Source organism: Cyprinodon tularosa, unplaced genomic scaffold, assembly GCF_016077235.1.
Source record: "Cyprinodon tularosa strain WSP-4 unplaced genomic scaffold, ASM1607723v1 ctg783, whole genome shotgun sequence".
Classification (NCBI taxonomy): Eukaryota; Metazoa; Chordata; class Actinopteri; order Cyprinodontiformes; family Cyprinodontidae; genus Cyprinodon; species Cyprinodon tularosa.
This window is the reverse complement of record NW_024039544.1, coordinates 42,710-63,511: the sequence shown is the minus strand read 5'-3', so window position 1 is coordinate 63,511 and position 20,802 is coordinate 42,710. Positions and strand designations below refer to the sequence as shown.

At 40.4% G+C, this 20,802-nt stretch overlaps 1 protein-coding gene and 1 long non-coding RNA gene across 5 annotated transcripts; both read left to right on the top strand.

Annotated features, from left to right (window-relative positions):
• The first annotated feature begins 2,666 nt into the window (after positions 1-2,666).
• Positions 2,667-18,878, top strand: LOC119773783 (ectonucleoside triphosphate diphosphohydrolase 7-like). Of its 4 annotated transcripts, none has more exons than XM_038270917.1 (14): positions 2,667-2,844; positions 4,615-4,692; positions 4,782-4,964; positions 5,329-5,534; positions 7,295-7,445; positions 10,284-10,387; positions 10,511-10,570; positions 10,653-10,801; positions 10,901-11,067; positions 13,313-13,514; positions 15,545-15,664; positions 15,755-15,840; positions 17,887-18,048; positions 18,284-18,878. In XM_038270917.1, exons 2-14 carry the CDS (start codon positions 4,685-4,687, stop codon positions 18,498-18,500), a joined length of 1,815 nt encoding a protein of 604 aa, XP_038126845.1. In that variant the 5' UTR covers positions 2,667-2,844; positions 4,615-4,684; the 3' UTR covers positions 18,501-18,878. The 4 variants fall into 4 exon arrangements, with proteins under 4 accessions (XP_038126845.1, XP_038126842.1, XP_038126843.1 ...); XM_038270914.1 differs by having other exon boundaries at positions 4,612-4,692; XM_038270915.1 differs by having other exon boundaries at positions 2,667-2,848.
• An 84-nt stretch (positions 18,879-18,962) lies between these two features.
• LOC119773776 lies at positions 18,963-20,802 on the top strand. The gene is made up of 2 exons (XR_005279452.1): positions 18,963-19,177; positions 19,214-20,802. It is a non-coding gene; the product is annotated as an uncharacterized LOC119773776 (long non-coding RNA).

Genomic DNA, 20,802 nt, shown 5'->3' with positions numbered 1-20,802 from the left:
CAACAAATGAAAATCTCAAATTCATCATATCAGAAAATTAGAATATTGTGAAAAGGTTCAAAATTGATGGCCCCTGGTGCCACACTCTAATCAGCTAATTAACTCAAACCACCTGCAAAAGCCTTTAAATGGTCTTTCAGTCTAGTTCTATAGGCTACACAATCATGGGGAAGACTGCTGACTTGACAGTTGTCCAAAAGACGACCATCGACACCTTGCACAAGGAGGGCAAGACACAAAAGGTCATCGCTAAAGAGGCTGGCTGTTCACAGAGCTCAGTGTCCAAGCACATTAATAGAGAGGCGAAGGGAAGGAAAAGATGTGGTCGAAAAAAGTGTACAAGCAAGAGAGATAACCACACCCTGGAGAGGATTGTGAAACAAAACCCCTTCAAAAATGTGGGGGAGATTCACAAAGAGTGGACTGCAGCTGGAGTGAGTGCTTCAAGAACCACCACACACAGACGTATGAAAGACATGGGTTTCTGCTGTCGCATTCCTTGTGTCAAGCCACTCTTGAACCACAGACAGCGTCAGAAGCGTCTTGCCTGGGCTAAAGAGAAACAGGACTGGACTGCTGGTGAGTGGTCCAAAGTCATGTTCTCTGATGAAAGTAAATTTTGCATTTCCTTTGGAAATCAAGGTCCCAGAGTCTGGAGGAAAAGAAGAGAGGCACTTCATCCACGTTGCTTGAAGTCCAGTGTAAAGTTTCCACAGTCAGTGATGGTTTGGGGTGCCATGTCATCTGCTGGTGTTGGTCCATTGTGTTTTCTGAGGTCCAGGGTCAACGCAGCCACATACCAGGAAGTTTTAGAGCACTTCATGCTTCCTGCAGCTGACCAACTTTTTGGAGATGCAGATTTCATTTTCCAACAGGACTTGGCACCTGCACACAGTGCCAAAGCTACCAGTACCTGGTTGAAGGACCATGGTATCCCTGTTCTTAATTGGCCAGCAAACTCTCCTGACCTTAACCCCATAGAAAATCTATGGGGTATTGTGAAGAAGAAGATGCAATACACCAGAACCAACAATTCAGAAGAGCTAAAAGCCACTATTAGAGCAACCTGGGCTATCATAACACCTGAGCAGTGCCACAGACTGATCGACTCCATGCCACGCCGCATTGCTGCAGTAATACAGGCCAAAGGAGGCCCAACTAAATACTGAGTGCTGTACATGCTCATACTTTTCATGTTCATACTTTTCAGTTGGCCAACATTTCTATAAATCCTTTGTTTTTATTGGTCTTCAGTAATATTCTAATTTTCTGATATGATGAATTTGAGATTTTCATTTGTTGTCATTTGTAATCATCAAAATTAAACAAAATAAACATCTGAAATATATGAGTTTGTATGTAATGTATGAATATAATATACAAGTTTCACTTTTTAAATGGAATTACTGAAATCAATCTACTTTTTCATGATATTCTAATTTTATGACCAGCACCTGTATATCTTTGTTTTGTTATTTCCTCTTTTGGCTCCAAAAAAATGCTAAAGTTAACATGATGCAAGGAACTGTCTTGTTGCAAAATGAGTCTCTCTTTTACTTTAATTTAATTCTCTTCTTTCGTTTTTTATGTTTCCATTGGTCCCATGTGGTCAGCTTTGATATACCAAATTTGATATTTTGGAGTTGAGAATGCTGATGTTACCAGAGAGGCAGGAAGCTCAGAATCTATAGGCTGATAGAGCTCAAGCACCTATTGAAACAAAAGATCAGATATCTGGAAGTTAAAAACAATTTTTCTCATTGATAGAGTTTTGTCTGAGCTTCTTATTTGTATAGATATATTTTATATTTACAAAAAAATCTTTGCATGTGTTCTAATTCAGCCGCAATGTGACGGACAGGAGAGCATTTCTAGAATCCCTCAAGAATCAGTTTTAGAATCTCTTCAGCAACAGGACAGTGAAAAGAAGGTTGGAGGCAAAGTGCCACCAAAACTCTCCTATATAGAACATTTTCTGAGAACTGACTGTGTAATAAGATCCCAATCAGAGTGACGACTAGAAACTCTTTAAAGAAATATAGTAACAATATTTTTGACTTATACAGCTGCAAAATTTATAGTTTTTTAATATTTTATTTCAGTTAGTCTCACAGCAAATGGTTTTTGTTCACAGGGCTCCCTGAAAAGAGATCAGTTTAGTTTTCTGTCCTCAGTCTTTATTTCTGTTTTTAATGTTGATCAACTTGTGTAGACCTAAAATGAACCAAAACACATATTTTCTAGACTGGAGATATTTTAAACCAATGAAGTTCACTTTGCCCCCCTGTCTGGCTATCCGTTAGCTTTAGCTTCAGAGATTTAGACCTCACGATGATGTTATAAATGTATCTACTACTCAAGATACGATAGTGGCAGCGACCCTGCCAGGAAAACCTGCACTATGCCTTTAAAAGTGCGTGAGTACTTTATGGACCAGTGGAGATCGTGGTTATTCTTGCAAGAGGATGGTTTCTTTAGTTAAAGTGTGAAAATAAATAAAACCTCGAAGCAAAAGAGATTTAAGTGGCTGTATAACTTGACAATTATATCAAGAAAAACAGAAAACATATATTCAATATTTGCTTTTTATGCAGAATACCGAGTTGTACTGTAGTACTTGAAGGCATCATTAGCATTGGATGACGTCGCCAATGGGTTGGTCCGTCACCGGAAGCTCCGTACTTATTTCCGTCTTTTCCTCCTCCTCACTTCGACGTCTGGTTTTAAAACAATTTTTATACCGAAGAGGACTTTTTTTTATGACATTTTATAATACTTTTATGGAAGATGGAGGATATTTTACAGTTGTAATTTACCGTCATGTTCAGTGGAAGGCTCCTGTAGGTAGGTCAGTGCCGCTGGACGCCGCTCACAACAGCTGCTTTTAAACGCACCGTTAGCCGGCCTGTGCCCAACTAGTAAAAATATAAAGATGACAAATGAATAATTAATTTTTTTGCAGTTTCCTGTTATGATTTGTTTTATCTTCTTTATTTAACACCTGTTGTAAAAATACCCCGCAGATAAGCCGGATAGCTCTCCTCTATGGGGCCCTTTACCCAGGAACGGAAAGCTAAAGCAAGACTAGCAGCCATGTCTAATACATCCCCATTAATACCGGCAATAATCAGGACATTTTATACTCTATCACTGAGTGATTCTCGAAAGTTAACAGCATGTTTGTGTCAGAGCTGGATCAAATATTAACATTGTTTATTTGGGTTGATTTATCTAGAAAATGTCACAGTCCAAAATGTCAGTGCATTCACTACTTTGAAAATGTTTCCTATTGGAAATTTATTTTAATATACAACAGTCTCATTTATTCATTATTAAGTTTGTATGTGACAAATCAACACAAATGGTAGATTATCTTTTATTACACTCAACTATACGGAAGAGGATTAGGGCCACTGGAAAAATAAGAAAAAGTTAACAGATTTTTTAAAAATTTATTTCAGTTTGATATAGGAAGAAAGTGAGAATCCTGAGATTAAAGTCAAAATTTTGATTAAAAAAAAAGTCAGAATCAGAATTCTGTATTTTTGTATAAATCTAGAGGTTTGTTTGAGAAGATTCGTGAACAAACCGGATCATGAAGACCAGGGAATATTTCAGATGGGTTCGTTAAGAAGACCTTTCAAACTTTTTTTTAGTGCACTGAACAGTTTACTTGTACCTTAAAATGAAAATATTATGGCACCACAGCACTAACAATAATAATAATAACAAATTTTACACAAGTCTAAACAGAAAAAACAAACATTTGGTGATAAATCAAACAAAACATTAATAATGGAGGCAGCAGCGATGCATGCGCAAATACAGTGGTTCCTACGCTTTACCTTTTGTTTACCATAAGGTTTTTGTGCCCATACCATCTCTTATTCTGCTCCACACTTTTCAAAAATTAAATGAAAAAAGTTAACAGCAGTAAATGAAATATAGAATTAAGATCATCTACAATCTACTTTAAATGGCTAAAACGGCCACCTGTGAAGTGTAGTTATTAAAATTTTAGCCTTCTATTCTACTATGCAACAGAATTCAATATTGATTAAAAAAAAACTCAAACTATGTATTTTTTTTTGTTCATTTCAACAATTCCCCACTACTTTTACACTGCGCCATCCCTGATTAGACTTAGACTTAGACTTAGGCTTAGACAGAACTTTATTGATCCGTTGGGAAGACTCCCTCTGGAAATTAAGGTTACCAGCAGCTTACAGGGCAAAAAAGTAGTACGTTAATTTAAGTCAAAATTAGGCATTTAACAGAAGAAAAAAAAAATTGAAGCGCCCACTAGTTTGGGAACCATTGGAATAATAAACGGGCTATTGTATGAGTGGATTGCCTGATTCTGATACAAAAAACAAAAAAATTTAAATTGGTCAAAAATCTCAGCAGTTTGGTGAATCATTCTAATCTGAAGGTTGTGTTGTGTGCTGCTTTGTTTCGGTAGAGGAAGAGCTTGGTTTAATGCAGAGGAATATATGTAAGGAAGTGAATAAAATAACCTTTGCTTCACCATCTGCTTTAGTTTACTAAGGTTTTCAATTGATTTATGTTCGGATGAACTAAATACCGCATCACGTAACTGTGCCTCGTCAGCAGGACGCTGGTCTGACTGCAGCCACCATGAGGTGACGATTGCCACATCTTATCCTTTACCTCAGTGGGACACATGGCAAGGTAATCATCTGGGGAAGGTTTTAGTAGATCTGAGGTATGGCTCTTTTTTTATTTTTTTATTTGTTTTTTATTTTCTTTCCTGTCTGCAGGATCACGTTGTCCTGCCTGCCAGCCTCCTGGTACTGCAGCGCGTCCCTGCTGTCTCTAAACTGTGCCACCAAGCAGAGGCTCCTCTTCCTGCTGCTGCTGTTCATCACCTCCGTTTTCCTGCTGGCCTCCTACCAGAGGCAGCTGTGGGGCTCCCAGCGCCGGCCGGGGTCCCGAGTCAACAAGTGAGTGGGAAGTCATGGTGTGACTGAGGCTAGAGAGTTTAGCTTCTTGTTGTTTTCAGAAAACCGCTTTTAGTTCATCATTTTAACGGTTACTTCTCTTGCTGGTTGGCAGAGAACGACCTGAAAGCATCAGAGCAGATAAAAATGTGAAAGGCTTTCGTTTTTTATGTTTATCAAACTGTTTTGTTTGAGTCGAGATAAGAAGCAGGAGCATCTGTTTGTTTCTCATCGTTTTCCATAAATACTGAGACGTATCAGACCTGCTGTTTTCTCACGCCTCGTACACGACGTTCTCAACATTCATGTCAGTGTTGGATAAGTGGACTTTAGCTCTGAGTGTGTCTCCGTTTTTCTCTTCCTCCAGGTACCTCTCTATCGTCGAGTCCTTGGAGGCCACCAATGTCCTTGACTCTGCTCTGAATTATGGGATTGTGGTGGACTGTGGCAGCAGCGGCTCCAGGGTTTTCGTGTACTACTGGCCCCCTCACAATGGGAACCCCCACACCCTGCTGGACATCCGACAGATGAGAGACAGTGACCATAAACCTGTAGTGAAAAAGATCAAACCTGGTGAGGAATCGTTACTGGAGATGTTTCAGAGTTGAATCTTTTAATGTGAGGATATTTATTACCAAACAAGGTGGAGAAAAAGAAGAATCAGATTGAAGCTCTGAGGGTTTGAGCTCAGATTGAGTTTTTGATTGTTAGCCAATCTGTAAAAAACAAGTGAAATTTGTTCATTTGTTTCACCATGTTTTTCACATCGGCTGTGAGATGGGCACGCATGGAGTCACAGATTAACAGCGATGGTGATGCGTGGAAAAAAACCCACCTGGTCTCCTTACATACGCCTCCCTCAGCCACGCTTTCATCATCTCCTCATCCATCCAGCCCTTTTCATTTGCCTTAATTACGACTCCAGCTGGAAAAGTCTCTTTAGGCAAAGTCTTTCGCTTAAAAATCACCATAGGCGGCAGTTTCTGTCCATTTGCGTGGCAGCCAATCCACGCCCACACTTCCCCCTTTTAACGTTCTCATGGTGGTCTCAACAACGTCCGCAGTAACAACACACATAGGGCGCGCCGCACATTTTGAGGGGAAAAAAAAGACGTTTATATGCGCCTTATAGTCGCGAAAATACGGTACCAGCTTGTTTTGTTTGTCTGACCACCATTCTGAAAAAAACTCTTGAAGTTAAACCAGCTAGAAGAGTGAGGTGTGCAAGAACGCTGGGACCCTTTTTCATCCTCATGTTCCTCCGTTGTCGGATAAACTTGCCCCCACTTCCTCACCGCCTCGGCCGTATCTAGGGAGTATAATAAGCCCTTTACTTGTACAAGTAGTTGATTGTTTCCAAATTTGGTTTCAATGACACACAGCTTGGGTGTATGAAAAATGATATTTTCTCTCCTTTTTCATTCTATTCAGTTTATTTCTATAGCGCCAATTCAAAATACACATGTCACCCTAAGGCACTTTACAGAGACATTACAGTCAGGCTGGGTAAATGTTTCTGTCAAGCCAAACCAGCTGATTGCATCCAGTCACTGACCTGCAAGACATGCTCCTCCTGGAAGAGCATGCATGTAGCGACAGTGGAGAGAAAAACTCCCTTTTAACAGGAAGAAACCTCCAGCAGAACCAGGCTCAGTGTGAGCGGCCTTCTGCTGAGGCTAACTGGTGTTTCCACCCTCTCATTTCCTTTCCTCTTTTTTCATCCTTTCATCACCTCTAATTTCCTGTTTTATCTTCTTGTTTACTTCTCCTTCCCTTTTCTGTTTCCATCTCTTCCTTTCCATCATGTTTGCAGATCTGACCTTTAAAAATTCTGACTTAAATTGTTACCGGTTTAAAAAAGTTGGACCGCTGTGCAGCTTGTGAATGCATGACATTATCTGTGATTATCTGAGTTTCAGGGCCAACGGAGGGATTAGAGGAAGTTGTTTTAGCTCCAGTCGTCTCAGCTAAAGGCTTTTTTTAATCTACTGAGCTTCATATTCTGGATTTAACCTCTAAAGCAGACCTCCTCTATTCTGGCCCTCAAGATTTGATGTCCTGCTGCCTTTAGATATTTTTCTGCCTCTACCCTTAAATCAAATGGCTGAATTACCTCCACAGCACGCAGAGTCCTGCTACTGACCTGATGAATTGACTTGGATGTGTTGAAGCAGAGACTCAGCTGATAGGTGCAGGAAATGAGGAACACTTAACAAACTTAACAAAACAAGGGAAACGGCACAGAGAGGCAAAATTAAGGCTGAAGTAAAATTTCATATCATTTTACAAAATTCTTCTTTCGATCATTAATGAATCTTTTTGTTTGTCTTCAGGCATTTCCACTCTGGCAAACACACCAACACAGGCCAGCGATTACCTGGAGCCTCTCCTCAGCTTTGCTGCTGCTCATGTTCCTGCAAGCAAACATAAAGAGACGCCGCTCTACATCCTCTGCACTGCTGGCATGCGGCTGCTGCCTGAGAGGTAATGATCAACGAGAGAACGTTGGCAGCCAGAGATAAGAATGATATTTTCCAACTTGTAGATCAGAGGCTGGGCGATACATTATCACGATAAATCGGGCAGTTTAACCTTTATCGCGATAAATGCTCTGGCTCCTCTATCAGAAATAAAAGCATGTGCAGGAAATGGAAATAATCTATTTATAATTTACTTATTGAATAAATCATATTACATATTACTTTAAATTAAATGTTAAAGTCTTGTACCAATTCAGGTTTAAACATTCAACAATGTCTCATTGAACCAAAGAAAAATGTTTCCCCTCCTGCAAACATTTTTGCACTGATATAATACAGGTGCTGGTCATAAAATTAGAATATCATGAAAAAGTAGATTGATTTCAGTAATTCCATTTAAAAAGTGAAACTTGTATATTATATTCATACATTACATACAAACTCATATATTTCAGATGTTTTGTTTAATTTTGATGATTACAAATGACAACAAATGAAAATCTCAAATTCATCATATCAGAAAATTAGAATATTGTGAAAAGGTTCAAAATTGATGGCCCCTGGTGCCACACTCTAATCAGCTAATTAACTCAAACCACCTGCAAAAGCCTTTAAATGGTCTTTCAGTCTAGTTCTATAGGCTACACAATCATGGGGAAGACTGCTGACTTGACAGTTGTCCAAAAGACGACCATCGACACCTTGCACAAGGAGGGCAAGACACAAAAGGTCATCGCTAAAGAGGCTGGCTGTTCACAGAGCTCAGTGTCCAAGCACATTAATAGAGAGGCGAAGGGAAGGAAAAGATGTGGTCGAAAAAAGTGTACAAGCAAGAGAGATAACCGCACCCTGGAGAGGATTGTGAAACAAAACCCATTCAAAAATGTGGGGGAGATTCACAAAGAGTGGACTGCAGCTGGAGTGAGTGCTTCAAGAACCACCACACACAGACGTATGAAAGACATGGGTTTCTGCTGTCGCATTCCTTGTGTCAAGCCACTCTTGAACCACAGACAGCGTCAGAAGCGTCTTGCCTGGGCTAAAGAGAAACAGGACTGGACTGCTGGTGAGTGGTCCAAAGTCATGTTCTCTGATGAAAGTAAATTTTGCATTTCCTTTGGAAATCAAGGTCCCAGAGTCTGGAGGATAAGAAGAGAGGCACTTCATCCACGTTGCTTGAAGTCCAGTGTAAAGTTTCCACAGTCAGTGATGGTTTGGGATGCCATGTCATCTGCTGGTGTTGGTCCATTGTGTTTTCTGAGGTCCAGGGTCAACGCAGCCACATACCAGGAAGTTTTAGAGCACTTCATGCTTCCTGCAGCTGACCAACTTTTTGGAGATGCAGATTTCATTTTCCAACAGGACTTGGCACCTGCACACAGTGCCAAAGCTACCAGTACCTGGTTGAAGGACCATGGTATCCCTGTTCTTAATTGGCCAGCAAACTCTCCTGACCTTAACCCCATAGAAAATCTATGGGGTATTGTGAAGAAGAAGATGCAATACACCAGACCCAACAATTCAGAAGAGCTAAAAGCCACTATTAGAGCAACCTGGGCTATCATAACACCTGAGCAGTGCCACAGACTGATCGACTCCATGCCACGCCGCATTGCTGCAGTAATACAGGCCAAAGGAGGCCCAACTAAATACTGAGTGCTGTACATGCTCATACTTTTCATGTTCATACTTTTCAGTTGGCCAACATTTCTATAAATCCTTTGTTTTTATTGGTCTTCAGTAATATTCTAATTTTCTGATATGATGAATTTGAGATTTTCATTTGTTGTCATTTGTAATCATCAAAATTAAACAAAATAAACATCTGAAATATATGAGTTTGTATGTAATGTATGAATATAATATACAAGTTTCACTTTTTAAATGGAATTACTGAAATCAATCTACTTTTTCATGATATTCTAATTTTATGACCAGCACCTGTATTTATCCTCCTATGTGTATCAAAGAAGAGCTTTGATATGTTTTTATCTTCACATTCACCAACTAGAAGGCTTGTACTGCAGGGACTCAGTGCTGTGGAGAGTTTGATTACATTTGAGACTCTTATTTTGAAGGAAACAGAAGGTAGTTCCTTGTTAAGCTTTACTGCAAAAAATATGGTTAGAAGAAGTAAACATTTCTTATAATAATTAAATTTTTGCCTAATTTGAACAATCAAATGAGATGATATCTCAATGAATGTTTTGTCTTAGGAATATAGTATGCCGTTGAAATTAGCAAATAGAAGTATTTTTATGTTGTACTTTCCTGCTCAAACAAAGGTGAAACATGTTTTTTTTTCCCAGGGAATGGACAGTTTTCTGATTTCCAGCTTCCCTGCGGTCCTCAATGAAGTTTTGTTTGGATCAAATTTCATTACACGTTAAAAGTGTCAACAACTAGGTTTGATCAAACTGGATCAGAATAAGTCTGACCTGAAAAGGCAAACCTTTCCAAACAGTGTGAGCAGGGGCCGATTTAGGAAATTTGGGGCCCTAGGCAAAGACAGGCATAGAATTGAGTTGACAATACATAAAAGAGACCCATTATACAGATACTGAATTTTTAATCGACATACATTATTTCTTCTACGTTTTGTCCTTCTCTTCTATTAACCATACATGTATACAGAGTTTTTTGGGGCCCTAGGCAACTGCCTCGTATTGCCTAATGGTAAATTCTCACCGAGTGTTAGATCTTCTGAACCTTGACAGGTTCCTAGTTTCCCCCGGATTGTTGTTATAATCTGGTCTGGTTACCCATAGCTAATCCTTATTTCCCTTCTGGAAGCTGTCAGCATCTTCACTGCATTCAGTCTGATGTTTCTCTTTACACGCAGCCAGCAAGCGGCCATCCTGGAGGACCTGGTCACCGACGTTCCTCTGGAGTTTGATTTCCTGTTCTCCCGCTCACACGCTGAGGTCATCTCTGGGAAGCAGGAAGGTACGGCCCGATGCTTGCTTTACTTCATGTTCAGAAATGTCTGTTTCTCCAGCTTCTGACTGATAACCGTTTTGTTTTTCCCCATGGTGGTGATAATGTGTTCTGTTGCGGCGCTGCTGTAAGGAGTGTACGCTTGGATCGGGATTAATTTTGTCCTCGGCCGCTTCGATCATCCTGAGGAAGGTTGGCAGGAAGCACTGATGTTCTGAAATGGATCCGAGGATTTTCTGGAAGGTTTAGAAAATCTGTTTCTTTTTTATTTCAGACGATGCTTTGGTCGAAGTGACCACTGGGTCCGAAAACCAGCCGCCAATCAGCAGACGCCGCACCGTGGGCATCATGGATATGGGCGGAGCTTCCCTTCAGATAGCTTACGAAGTGCCCAGCGCCATCACCTTCAGCTCGCCACAAGAGGTAAGGAGGAGCAGGAGCTGATGACTCTGCTGTAAGGAGGAGTGTCTTTGTGTTTGCTGCCGACGTGTGGCGCTGTTTGACATCACCCATGTTGTCCAGGAGGAGGCAGGAAAGAGCGTCCTGGCCGAGTTCAACCTGGGCTGCGACGTCGAGCAGACGCAGCACGTTTACAGAGTGTATGTCACCACATTCCTGGGCTTTGGAGGAAACATGGCCAGGCAGCGCTACGAGGACCGGCTGGTGAACAGCACGCTGCCCAGAAACGGGTAAGAGACACGCCCACCCACCCCCACACACACACAGGGTTCCCGCGGGTCCTTAAAAAGTCTTAAAAGGCATTGAATTCTTGAAAATAATACTAAGGCCATAATTGGTATTAAAATGTCTTAAATTAGTCTTTCGTAGGTCTTAATTTTTAAAACGTAATAGGATTATTTTTATTACGATTTATTTTTGTAATCTAAATAAAACTAAAATGTACAAATTTTTTTTATTTAAAAAAAAAAAAACCGGCTCGCCATTATTGGTTCCGTCCCGATAGCGGAACCAAGAAAAGCGTTGTTGCGGCCGGGACATTTGGGAGATGCACCATTAACTTTTTGCCTGGAAAATATGAGCAAGTGTAAATGTAACCAAAATTGTCTCCAGCCAAGAGTTTTCTCCATGGCTAAAACCAGGGAACATACATGAGGCTCAGTGGATTTAGTGCAAGAAGTCATTCAAGCTCAGAACGATGGGAATTAATGCAGTGGAGTCGCACATGCGAAGCACGAAACACAAAGCGTCAAAATGGAGTTACAGAGAAACAGCCGGTATTTCTCAGTTTAGTTCCACCCTTGTCTCTGCAACGCCTCCACTTATCACCAAATCAAACATACTAAGAAAACGATACAAAGAAAAATAGCTGCAAAAAAGACTTAGCACTGGTTATGTTGGGGCTTTAAAACTGATTTGTTTTGTTCCCTGCTAAAACAAAGTTTGTGAATTCAGTTAAATAATTGTTCAAATATATCTGTCATTTGTGTGTTTTTAGCTTTCTTCCTGTATGGGAAGCTTTTTTAAAATTTGAAACATTAGTGCAGTGGTTTATGTTAAAATAAACCTTTGGGTTAAGTTGTTGCAAGCGGGTTTTTCTTGTGTTTCTTGTAAATTTCGTCTAAAATTATTATTTCAAGTGGCATTAAAAAGTCTTGAATTTAACTTGCCTTACGCTGTAGGAACCCTGCACACAGTTCACCTTTCTCTATCCTCGTGGGAGATTACAGGTTCATACCTAACCCTAATCCTGTCCTAAACTCATTTCACACCTAAGCCTAAAACAGCATTTGTACCCATGGGAACATACGTTGGTCACAACTAGAGAACTTGGTCGCCACAATGTGCTAAGATTTATGGAATTGGTCCCCATGATGTTGTAAAAACACACCTAAAACACATAGAGACACAGTAGAGAGCGTTCTGACCAGCTGCCTCACTGTATGGTGTGGAGGCTGCAAAGCCGCAGACTGGAAGAAGGTGAGGAGAGTGGTGAGAACAGCAGAGAGGATCATGGGGTCTCCTCTTCACGAGCCCGTAACGCCATCAATGACCCCTCACCCCCCCACCATGGACTGTTCTCCCTGCTGCCCTCTGGGAAGAGGCTTCGAAGCTTCCGAGGTTCAGCAGATTCCAAATCAGGTTCTTCCCCACCGCAGACTGCTGAATGTTGATTATAATGAGAAATAAAAATAAAAAAAGAAACGTTGAACGTTGGAAAAACTGTAAATCATATCTCAGTCTTATGTTTACATTTGATCACTGCTGCACTTTAAGAAATGGAAATGTCTTGAAGGCTGTACTGAAAGAAATTTTGTTTTGACAATAAAGTAATAAAATAAATCTAATGACTCGGAAGCCGGTTTTTCTAGATAAACTTGGTGTCCTCCTTAGAGCCAATCACATTGTTCTATTTCCTGATTTAGTCAGGAAAGTTCTGCCGAAGTTTTATGTGAGCAATAAAATAAAATCATTAACTTGGTCCATTTGACACATTAGGTGTTAAAATAAAAATATAGTTGGTCCTTTAGACGAGGATCCAATAAAAGAACGAGCGGTATTAATTCACATTATCAAATATTTATAAGGAGAGGGTTTTTAGACTGCATATAGACGTCTTTCATATTCACAATGTCTTCTTAATGAACGCCTCAGTTTTTAGAAATAGGAATTTATTTCAGACAATTTGACAAACAAAAATAAATGAATCAGCTGAATACACAAATAAAAAGACTAGTTAACATCAACTGAACCAAACACCAATTTCTAAATTAGCTAAATTCACCTGAGCATAAATGGTAACAAAACCCTCCGATAGAATAAACCTGTCGGTATATACAACCAGAGAAATTACATTGATTCATATAAATTGTCTGAAAATAGAGTAACCTTATTGTTAAACTTGATTTTTTTTTTTTATATTCACACAGCCCTACTCCAATGAACGCGACAGATAATATTTTTATGTCTGTTCAGGTTTCCGGCCACAGAGATGGGTCTGAGTGAGGAAAGGCCCTACCTGGACCCCTGTCTTCCAGTCAGCATGTCTGACACCGTCACCCGGGGTAACCACACCGTGTACCTGAGGGGTCAGGGTGACTGGAGTCGATGTAAGGAAGCTGTACGGCCTTTCCTGGGCCTTCACAATGGCACCATGTCTCCACAAGGCATATACCAGGTACTACCCTGCCTGTCAGTGGAGTTTGCTTATGTAGCAGACAGCAGATGTTCTTAACCTCTTACACCCTCAGGGGGTATAAATAAATTTCTGCCTGACAAAAACACACAAAAGTAAATCACTTATAGCCTCACAGCTATTAGATTTAAGAAGAAACTTTTGGTACCTCTGTAAAGGTAAGATGTCATAGAATGGTTTTCTGGTGTCAGCACCATTGTAGCTTTGACCCTGCCTGAAATATTAGGGACAAAATACAAAATATTTTGCATTTTTTGAACCTCGCCAAAATTTTCTTTGAAATAAACATTGCAAAACACTACCAAAATATTATTTATAGCACAAAAAAGTAGTACAGACTTTTAAATCTAAATGTTGTGTAAAAATATACCAAATTTGGACTCAATCAGATGAATCATATTTATTTTAGAATGGTATTAGTGAGAAATTTCTTAGGCGGAGGGGCCATTTTGGCATATTTATCCAAAAACGTCACCAAACTGTGCCAAATGTGTTTTTTACATCAATACTGGGGGTTTGTTAAAATTACGAGGTCACGTAGCAGCTGGACCCACCGGTGGGTCCGTAGGGTTCTAGGGGTTAAAGGTAAAATCCGGGCAGCAAGGAATAATCAAGGCAGGGGTTGACGTCAAGTATTTTTACCACTTGCCCTTTGGGCAAGTGACTTTCACATTTCATTTGCCCGGAAACAATTTTTACTTGCCCAGTTTAATGTTTGATGAATATAGTTCCTAATATTAATTTTTGTATGTATATCAATGAAACATGTTTGTTTTTTAAATGTTGTATGCTTGGAAAAATATAAATTGTAATGTTAAAAATCTAAAAAAAAAACTTGACAGGTTAAAAACTTAAGATAAATCAATGTCACAAATGAATAACTTTTATTTTAGAGTCACGGTATGTTTATACAAGATAATACTATTAATATAATGTGACTTTTCTAGAGTGACGTCACGGTGCGGTAAGCCTAGCGCCATTCTCCCCGCTTTACAAGCTAAATCAATGGGAACTACTAGACACATCTGCAATCAACAACAATTATTGAAGATTTCCAGAGGACTTCACCATTGAAATTCACCAGAGCTATAGTGAAACTGACAATGCCCACATGCATGGCAGCTGGATGCTGGAATACATCGGGTAAAAGTGGAAAAAAATAAATTTTTTCACCTTTCCGATTCCTGATCCTCCACTAACTGGTTCGTTGTTGGATTTCCAACTTGAAGAGAAAAGAGGAAAAAACACGTAATATGTAGCCAACATTTGGAAGAAGAAACAAATAAAATTACTCCTAATTAAAAACATTTATCATTTATTGAACAGTATGTAATAACTTCCTACTTAAAGTACTTTCAGAAGTTTCCATTCTGAATTTGACCCGACTTTTCCTTTAATACAGGATTCCTGCGCTGCATGGTTGATTTAACCAATTTATATTTTCACTTCTGCTTTTGATGCTATAATTGGATTCCCAGATTTATCCATTATCCAGCTGCGAAAGTTCGGAATTTTCATAAATTCGTAGAAGGGTCGTTATTATATTGTAGAAAGTTTTGTGCCAGCTGCTTTAAATACGAACCTAATAAACAAAATTGGCCTTTTTACAAATATTTTAACCAGACATTTCTTTTTTTTAATGTTACAAATGCTTTCTATCACCTCATCCTCACCTTCTGAGCTTAGGAGAAATGTAAACACTTCTCTTTCCTCCATATTGCACAGCTTAGGTGAAAACTTACGGTTTATTGAATGTTAATATTTATAAACAGAACAATATAAAGTTTGTTCGACATCCTTTTTGTCATAAACAGTGTAAATAATCCCAAACTGAAATCTGGATCGATTGATAAATTTTTCCCTCTAGTGGACAAAGGCAGCATTACAACACTTTAGAGAATTTCTTATCCTTAGTTGCCTGGAACACATTTAATGTAATAAACCATGAATCAACAGTTAACCGTTAGCCTGTTATTTGTTTACATTCTTTTTTTCAACGCTTTGCTTTTCAGGCTCCCATCAACTTCAGCAACAGTGAGTTCTACGGTTTCTCTGAGTTCTTCTACTGCATGGAGGACGTGCTGAGGATAGGAGGACAATACAACAGCGACAAATACACCCAAGCTTCCAAGGTACTAGAAGGCATTGTCAGTCTAAATAAATGTTCAGTAAACTCGATAATTGAGCTAAATATTTTTGTTTTTTTCATCTTTTGGAACCAGGACTACTGTGCCACCAAATGGTCGACCCTGAAGCAGCGTCTGGACAATCAGCTTTTCTCTCAGCAGGCTGACATCAACAGACTCAAGTAAGCTCAGCCACCCTGAACGGAACCCTGTCACGATTGGGGCTCGGTCTTCTTCAACTGATTCTGTAGTTCATCCTCTGAGGAAACATTAGCTTGAAATTCTATTAGGAAAACTGTTCCCAAACAATTGGATTAAAAATAAAACATACATGGGTTTCTTTTTCGTTATGTTGGATTTAAACTAAAAGCATCATGATGGGATGCCACTTTATTGCTGGAAATGCAAACGATCTGATGGCTGAATTCAAGGGGGAAAGTCTAAGTTAGAAGCAGATAGCCATCTCCCCAAAGTTCATTGCTGCAGCTCTAAATGCTACTTGGTAGTTAGCATTGCCTCCTCGGGCTCCTAATGGGGCCACTGGTTTGGTTCACGGGATCTCTTAGTGTTTCAAAGCAGGACCAGATGGTGTTGGTGCCGTCATGGTGGAGGTCTTTTATTGTCATTTTAATGTGAACAGAACAAAATTTTATTTTGTATAGCTTTCATTACATTTCCATTCCTTAAAGTGCAGCAGTGATCAAATGTAAGCAGTGCACCAGGCTCCCTTAAAGGGTTGGTTTGGGTTTTTGAACATAAAGATGGTTGAAATGAACTCGGAGCAGGAGGGTCAGTGACAGCAATGACACTGTTACATCTCAGCTACTGACTGTAAACTTTTCATGCAACTTCATGTCCAAAAACCTGAACTATCCCTTTAAGGAATTTCAAATGTCCAATTTCTCCTCTTATATGAGCCTCTTTCTATATAAATGACTCCTGAGGCTGTTTTATAGATGTTTAAACAATGTTTTCTGTTCAGTTGATGTTACAGACTGCCTTATGGTCTCTTCAGCTCCTCTCACTGAGCACATCCCCTCAGAGGGAACCTGCTTATCAGTGTAAAGCACAGGGAACTTCACAGCCAAATATAAAACGTTTGGTGGTGACATCAACACTTTAGTTTATAGATGTTGGAGATCAGCCTGTTTCCCAGTGTGGTCCTGTTTCTCTGACTGTGACTGGCTGGATGTGCTCTCTTCATCCTCTGACATGGGAGCTGGCTAGGAGCTCGTCTGCCTGGCTGTGTGTTTCCTGGACCGGGCCGCCTTTTACAGCTGCTTTTTGTGTCTCTGCTTCCGTCTCCTTGAACCCCAGTCGGCCTCAGCAGATGGCCGCTCACACTGAGCCTGGTTCTGGTGGAGGTTTCTTCCTGTTAAAAGGGAGTTTTTCCTTTCCACTGTCGCTACAAGCATGCTTAGTGTGAGGGATTGCGGAAGAGTCAATGAGTCGATGCAATCAGCTGGTTTTCCTTAGATAGAAAACTTTGAATCAATCTGACTGGATGATCTGGTTGAACTGGAAAGTGCCTTCAGATGACATGTTGGGAATTAGAGCTATATAGATAAACTGAATAGAATTGAATTAAGAACTCGGAATCATTAACTTTCCTATCGAGTTCCGTCCCAGTGTTCACGGGGATGGACGTCTGTGTCTTCAGCAGGCGTAGAGCTAACAGAACTGGCAGCGTTGCGAGGCGAGGGCTCAAACATGTACGGCTGGAAGCCTTCTACACCAAACCAAGCTTCTGCTGCCCTGGCGTCCTCTTCCACAACATCTTCGTCCCCGCTTTCCTCCTCTAAATAAAACATGGATGACGGAGGAGACTCATCCACGACCTCCGACGCTAAACTCTCCTCCTCTTGCATGTTTCCTCTGTCCATAGCGTTCCTTGACAGTTTCGTTTCTAAGTCACCAATTTAGTGCTACTTGGTCCCAATGGAATTTCCCATTGGGAACCTGCTAGCATTAAGTTGCTAACTGGTTAGCAAGATGCTTCCAAAAAACTGGCCACAATAAAACATGCTTCCATCACAACAATCCTGCCCCCTTGGTAATCGACCAATCACATTCACTTTATTCACTCGTGTAAAGTCGGGCACCACTCGGGAGAAGTTGGAACAGCCGCTTCCCTACGACTTTAAACCAGTGGATCAAACTAACTTTGTCTTTAGCTTCGTATCAAAGTAGCGTCGTTCACGTTCTTCTGATCTCCTCCTTTTTCTCAGGCTTCAGTGCTTCAAGTCAGCATGGATGCATGAGGTTCTGCACTCCGGCTTCCGCATTCCCACCGACTACCGGAGCCTGAAAACGGCCCAGTTGGTTTACGAAAAGGAGGTGCAGTGGACCCTGGGGGCCATCCTGTTCAAAACGCGCTTCCTGCCGCTCAGGTAGATCCGCTTCCCTTTAACAGAAGGTTTCAGGGACCGGCTGACGTTCCTGATCCAATGAGGAGCTTTCCTGTCCTGCATGAATAGATTGTCGTTGATGTTGGAGTGTTTTAATATCTCCTGTTTTTGTAAACATTGGGAATGTCAGCAGCTGCTTGTTGCTTAATGAGTTTTTTTCTGGCAGCCTGTCTCCTCATATCTGCTCTTGGCGTTTTGTTTTTGTTTTTTTCTGCAGGGATCTGCAGCAGGAGACGCTGCGGCAGGGCCACCCCGGCTGGCTGCGGCCCTCTTTCGTCTACAACCACCACCTGTTCTCCCTCTGCCTCCTGGTGGTGGTTCTGGCCATCCTGCTCTACATCCTGCGCCTGCGGAGGATCCACCAGCGCGAGCTGCGGCAGGTGGAGGCGCTGGATCTGCTGTGGGTGGAAGAAGGCGAAGCGCTGCTGCCCTGAGAGAGGCGGTCTGTCCTCCAGCGTTTAAACTTTAAACCACAGGGAAATCCCACAGCATGAACATCTGGAGGGAACTGATCTGAGGAGCCAAAGCCCAACGAGGCAGGAAACCAAAACCACACATTCTGATTTTTAATTCTTTAACTTTGTGAACAGATTATCTACTTTGTTCTCCTCCCTGGATGGAGAGAAACATCCCAAACCACTTTCCATCATTCCTTAAAACGTTCTCTTTAGGTGTATTTATTAAGCTGGGTTTGTTAAAGCTTCTGGTGGGATTCTAGCTGATGGGCGACCATTCCAGGGTCCTTCTCAGAGTTTGGAGGCGACGCTCATACTATAAGCTATCAGACTGACCCAGTGTGATGCTGCTCTGATGAAATTTTAGTGTTAATTTGAGACTTTCAGTGAAACAACCATATTTGCTGAAGATCAGAACCCTGGAGAGGGGCCTAGATGTCCGTCAAAGCTCATAATTCATAATGAATCTTTAAATCCTTTAGAAATCATTTCAGCTTTAATCATGGACCATAAAGCTTCATGTTGACCTCCTTCATCCATCCCATGTCTTGCAAACAGCGTTATGTTGGAAGAACCCAGCGACCAGCGAGGTTTCATCCAACCGTAAACTGGTGCCAACTAGTAAGAATCCAAATCACATAAATTAATAAAAGAAGGTTTTGTTTCACGTTTATATTTAGCTTATTTTGAAGAACTGGGCAGCTACTGTAGAGCATGGTGGTGGCAGCATCATGGTCTGTTTGGCCGTGAAAGTGGCTCTGATCCTTTTCACGAAATGGGCAAAAAAAAAAAAGCTGGAAGGCTATTTCTAAATGTTTCACATGACCTCAGATCGGCGAATGGTCCAACATCCTGACAGAACCAGAAGTTTCGGAGGCCAACGGTGTGGTTTGTCAGAAATACTAAAGGACGACTGTTTGATTTTTACATCGTTTGGAAACGGAGGGAAAAAAAAGTCCCCTAATAGATTCTGATTTGTAACTTTTTATCATCGTTTCATTGTTAAAAGAAAAGGGATAAATCATAAACGGTCCAAAATGAACAACACTCCTGTCAGCATAGAGGTTCTCAGAGGGAGAAAACCAAAGTCTCAGAAACAAGCCTCACCAACGACTCGCAGACATTTTTATTTCATGTTTTTATCCGTTTTAGCCTAGAAGTAGAATCCTTCCTTCTGTTTTGATCCTTCTGACCCTCCTGCCATCGATCCTGGCCTGTTTTAGCTCCTCCTACTCATCCTCGGCTTCACAATGGCCGCTGATACTTGAATGCCAACCTTCCTCCTCCATTTCATTCACTGCCAAAAACATTTCAGCAGCAACAGAGAGGAAAGTTCTGCTGGGTTCTGGAAACCGAAGTATCGCTGGAGTTCAGATTTTTAAGGCTTCCTGACGAATTTCTGACATGAGGTTCAGTAAACGGACCTTAAAGAGTTAATATCAGATTCCAGTAATGACTCCATCATTAAATGTAAATCCAGATTAGATCTGAACCTGGTAGCTTGTCCAAATGGATCGGGACCAAATCTGACTTTTATCGTCTCTAAAGGACTTCAGGATATAAATGAATGAATTCACCATTTTATGACCCTTCAAACCATCACCATGTTTTCATTAGAGCTTATCTACGTAGAACTTCATGTTTTAATGAGAATTGGAAGCTTTTTTGTGCATAAAAAGCACAAAATATTTCATTTTTATGTTTTTTGCCATTTGCTCCACGTCCCTTTTCTGATTGGAGATACTTTACAGCGATGATGCAACATAATCTACCCTACGTCCAAGTCTAATTCCAGTGCAAACATGGCTTTACCTGATGTCCATGTATGGAGTGAATTTGGTTCCATTATTTTTGCAAACAACATGTTTATAGATGTAAATAGAAATTTGTATAAAACACAATCCGGAAATTAAACTTTGAAAACCATCTAAACTAAAAAAAAGGTTCTGAGAAGAAATTAGCTGCTTTCTCAGATTTTTATTTTGTCAAATCATTTTTTTTTTTCAGATTTGTTTTTCTTTCCACTTTTTCAACTTTATCTTGCAGATTTATATCAATCTTTTTTTTCCTTCAAATTCCTGTTTATAAGATGACATTTTACCGACTGCATCCTTTCAAGCTGTCTTTAACAGATCAACAGAAATACTCGTTCCTGACCAATACAAATGTTGCTAAGGTTTTTACAGACCAATAGGAACGAGTCTTTGCTCCTCACTCTAAAGGAAAGAGGTGAAGAGCATTTGATCTGTAAAACTGGATCTAAAAAAAAAACATTCATTTT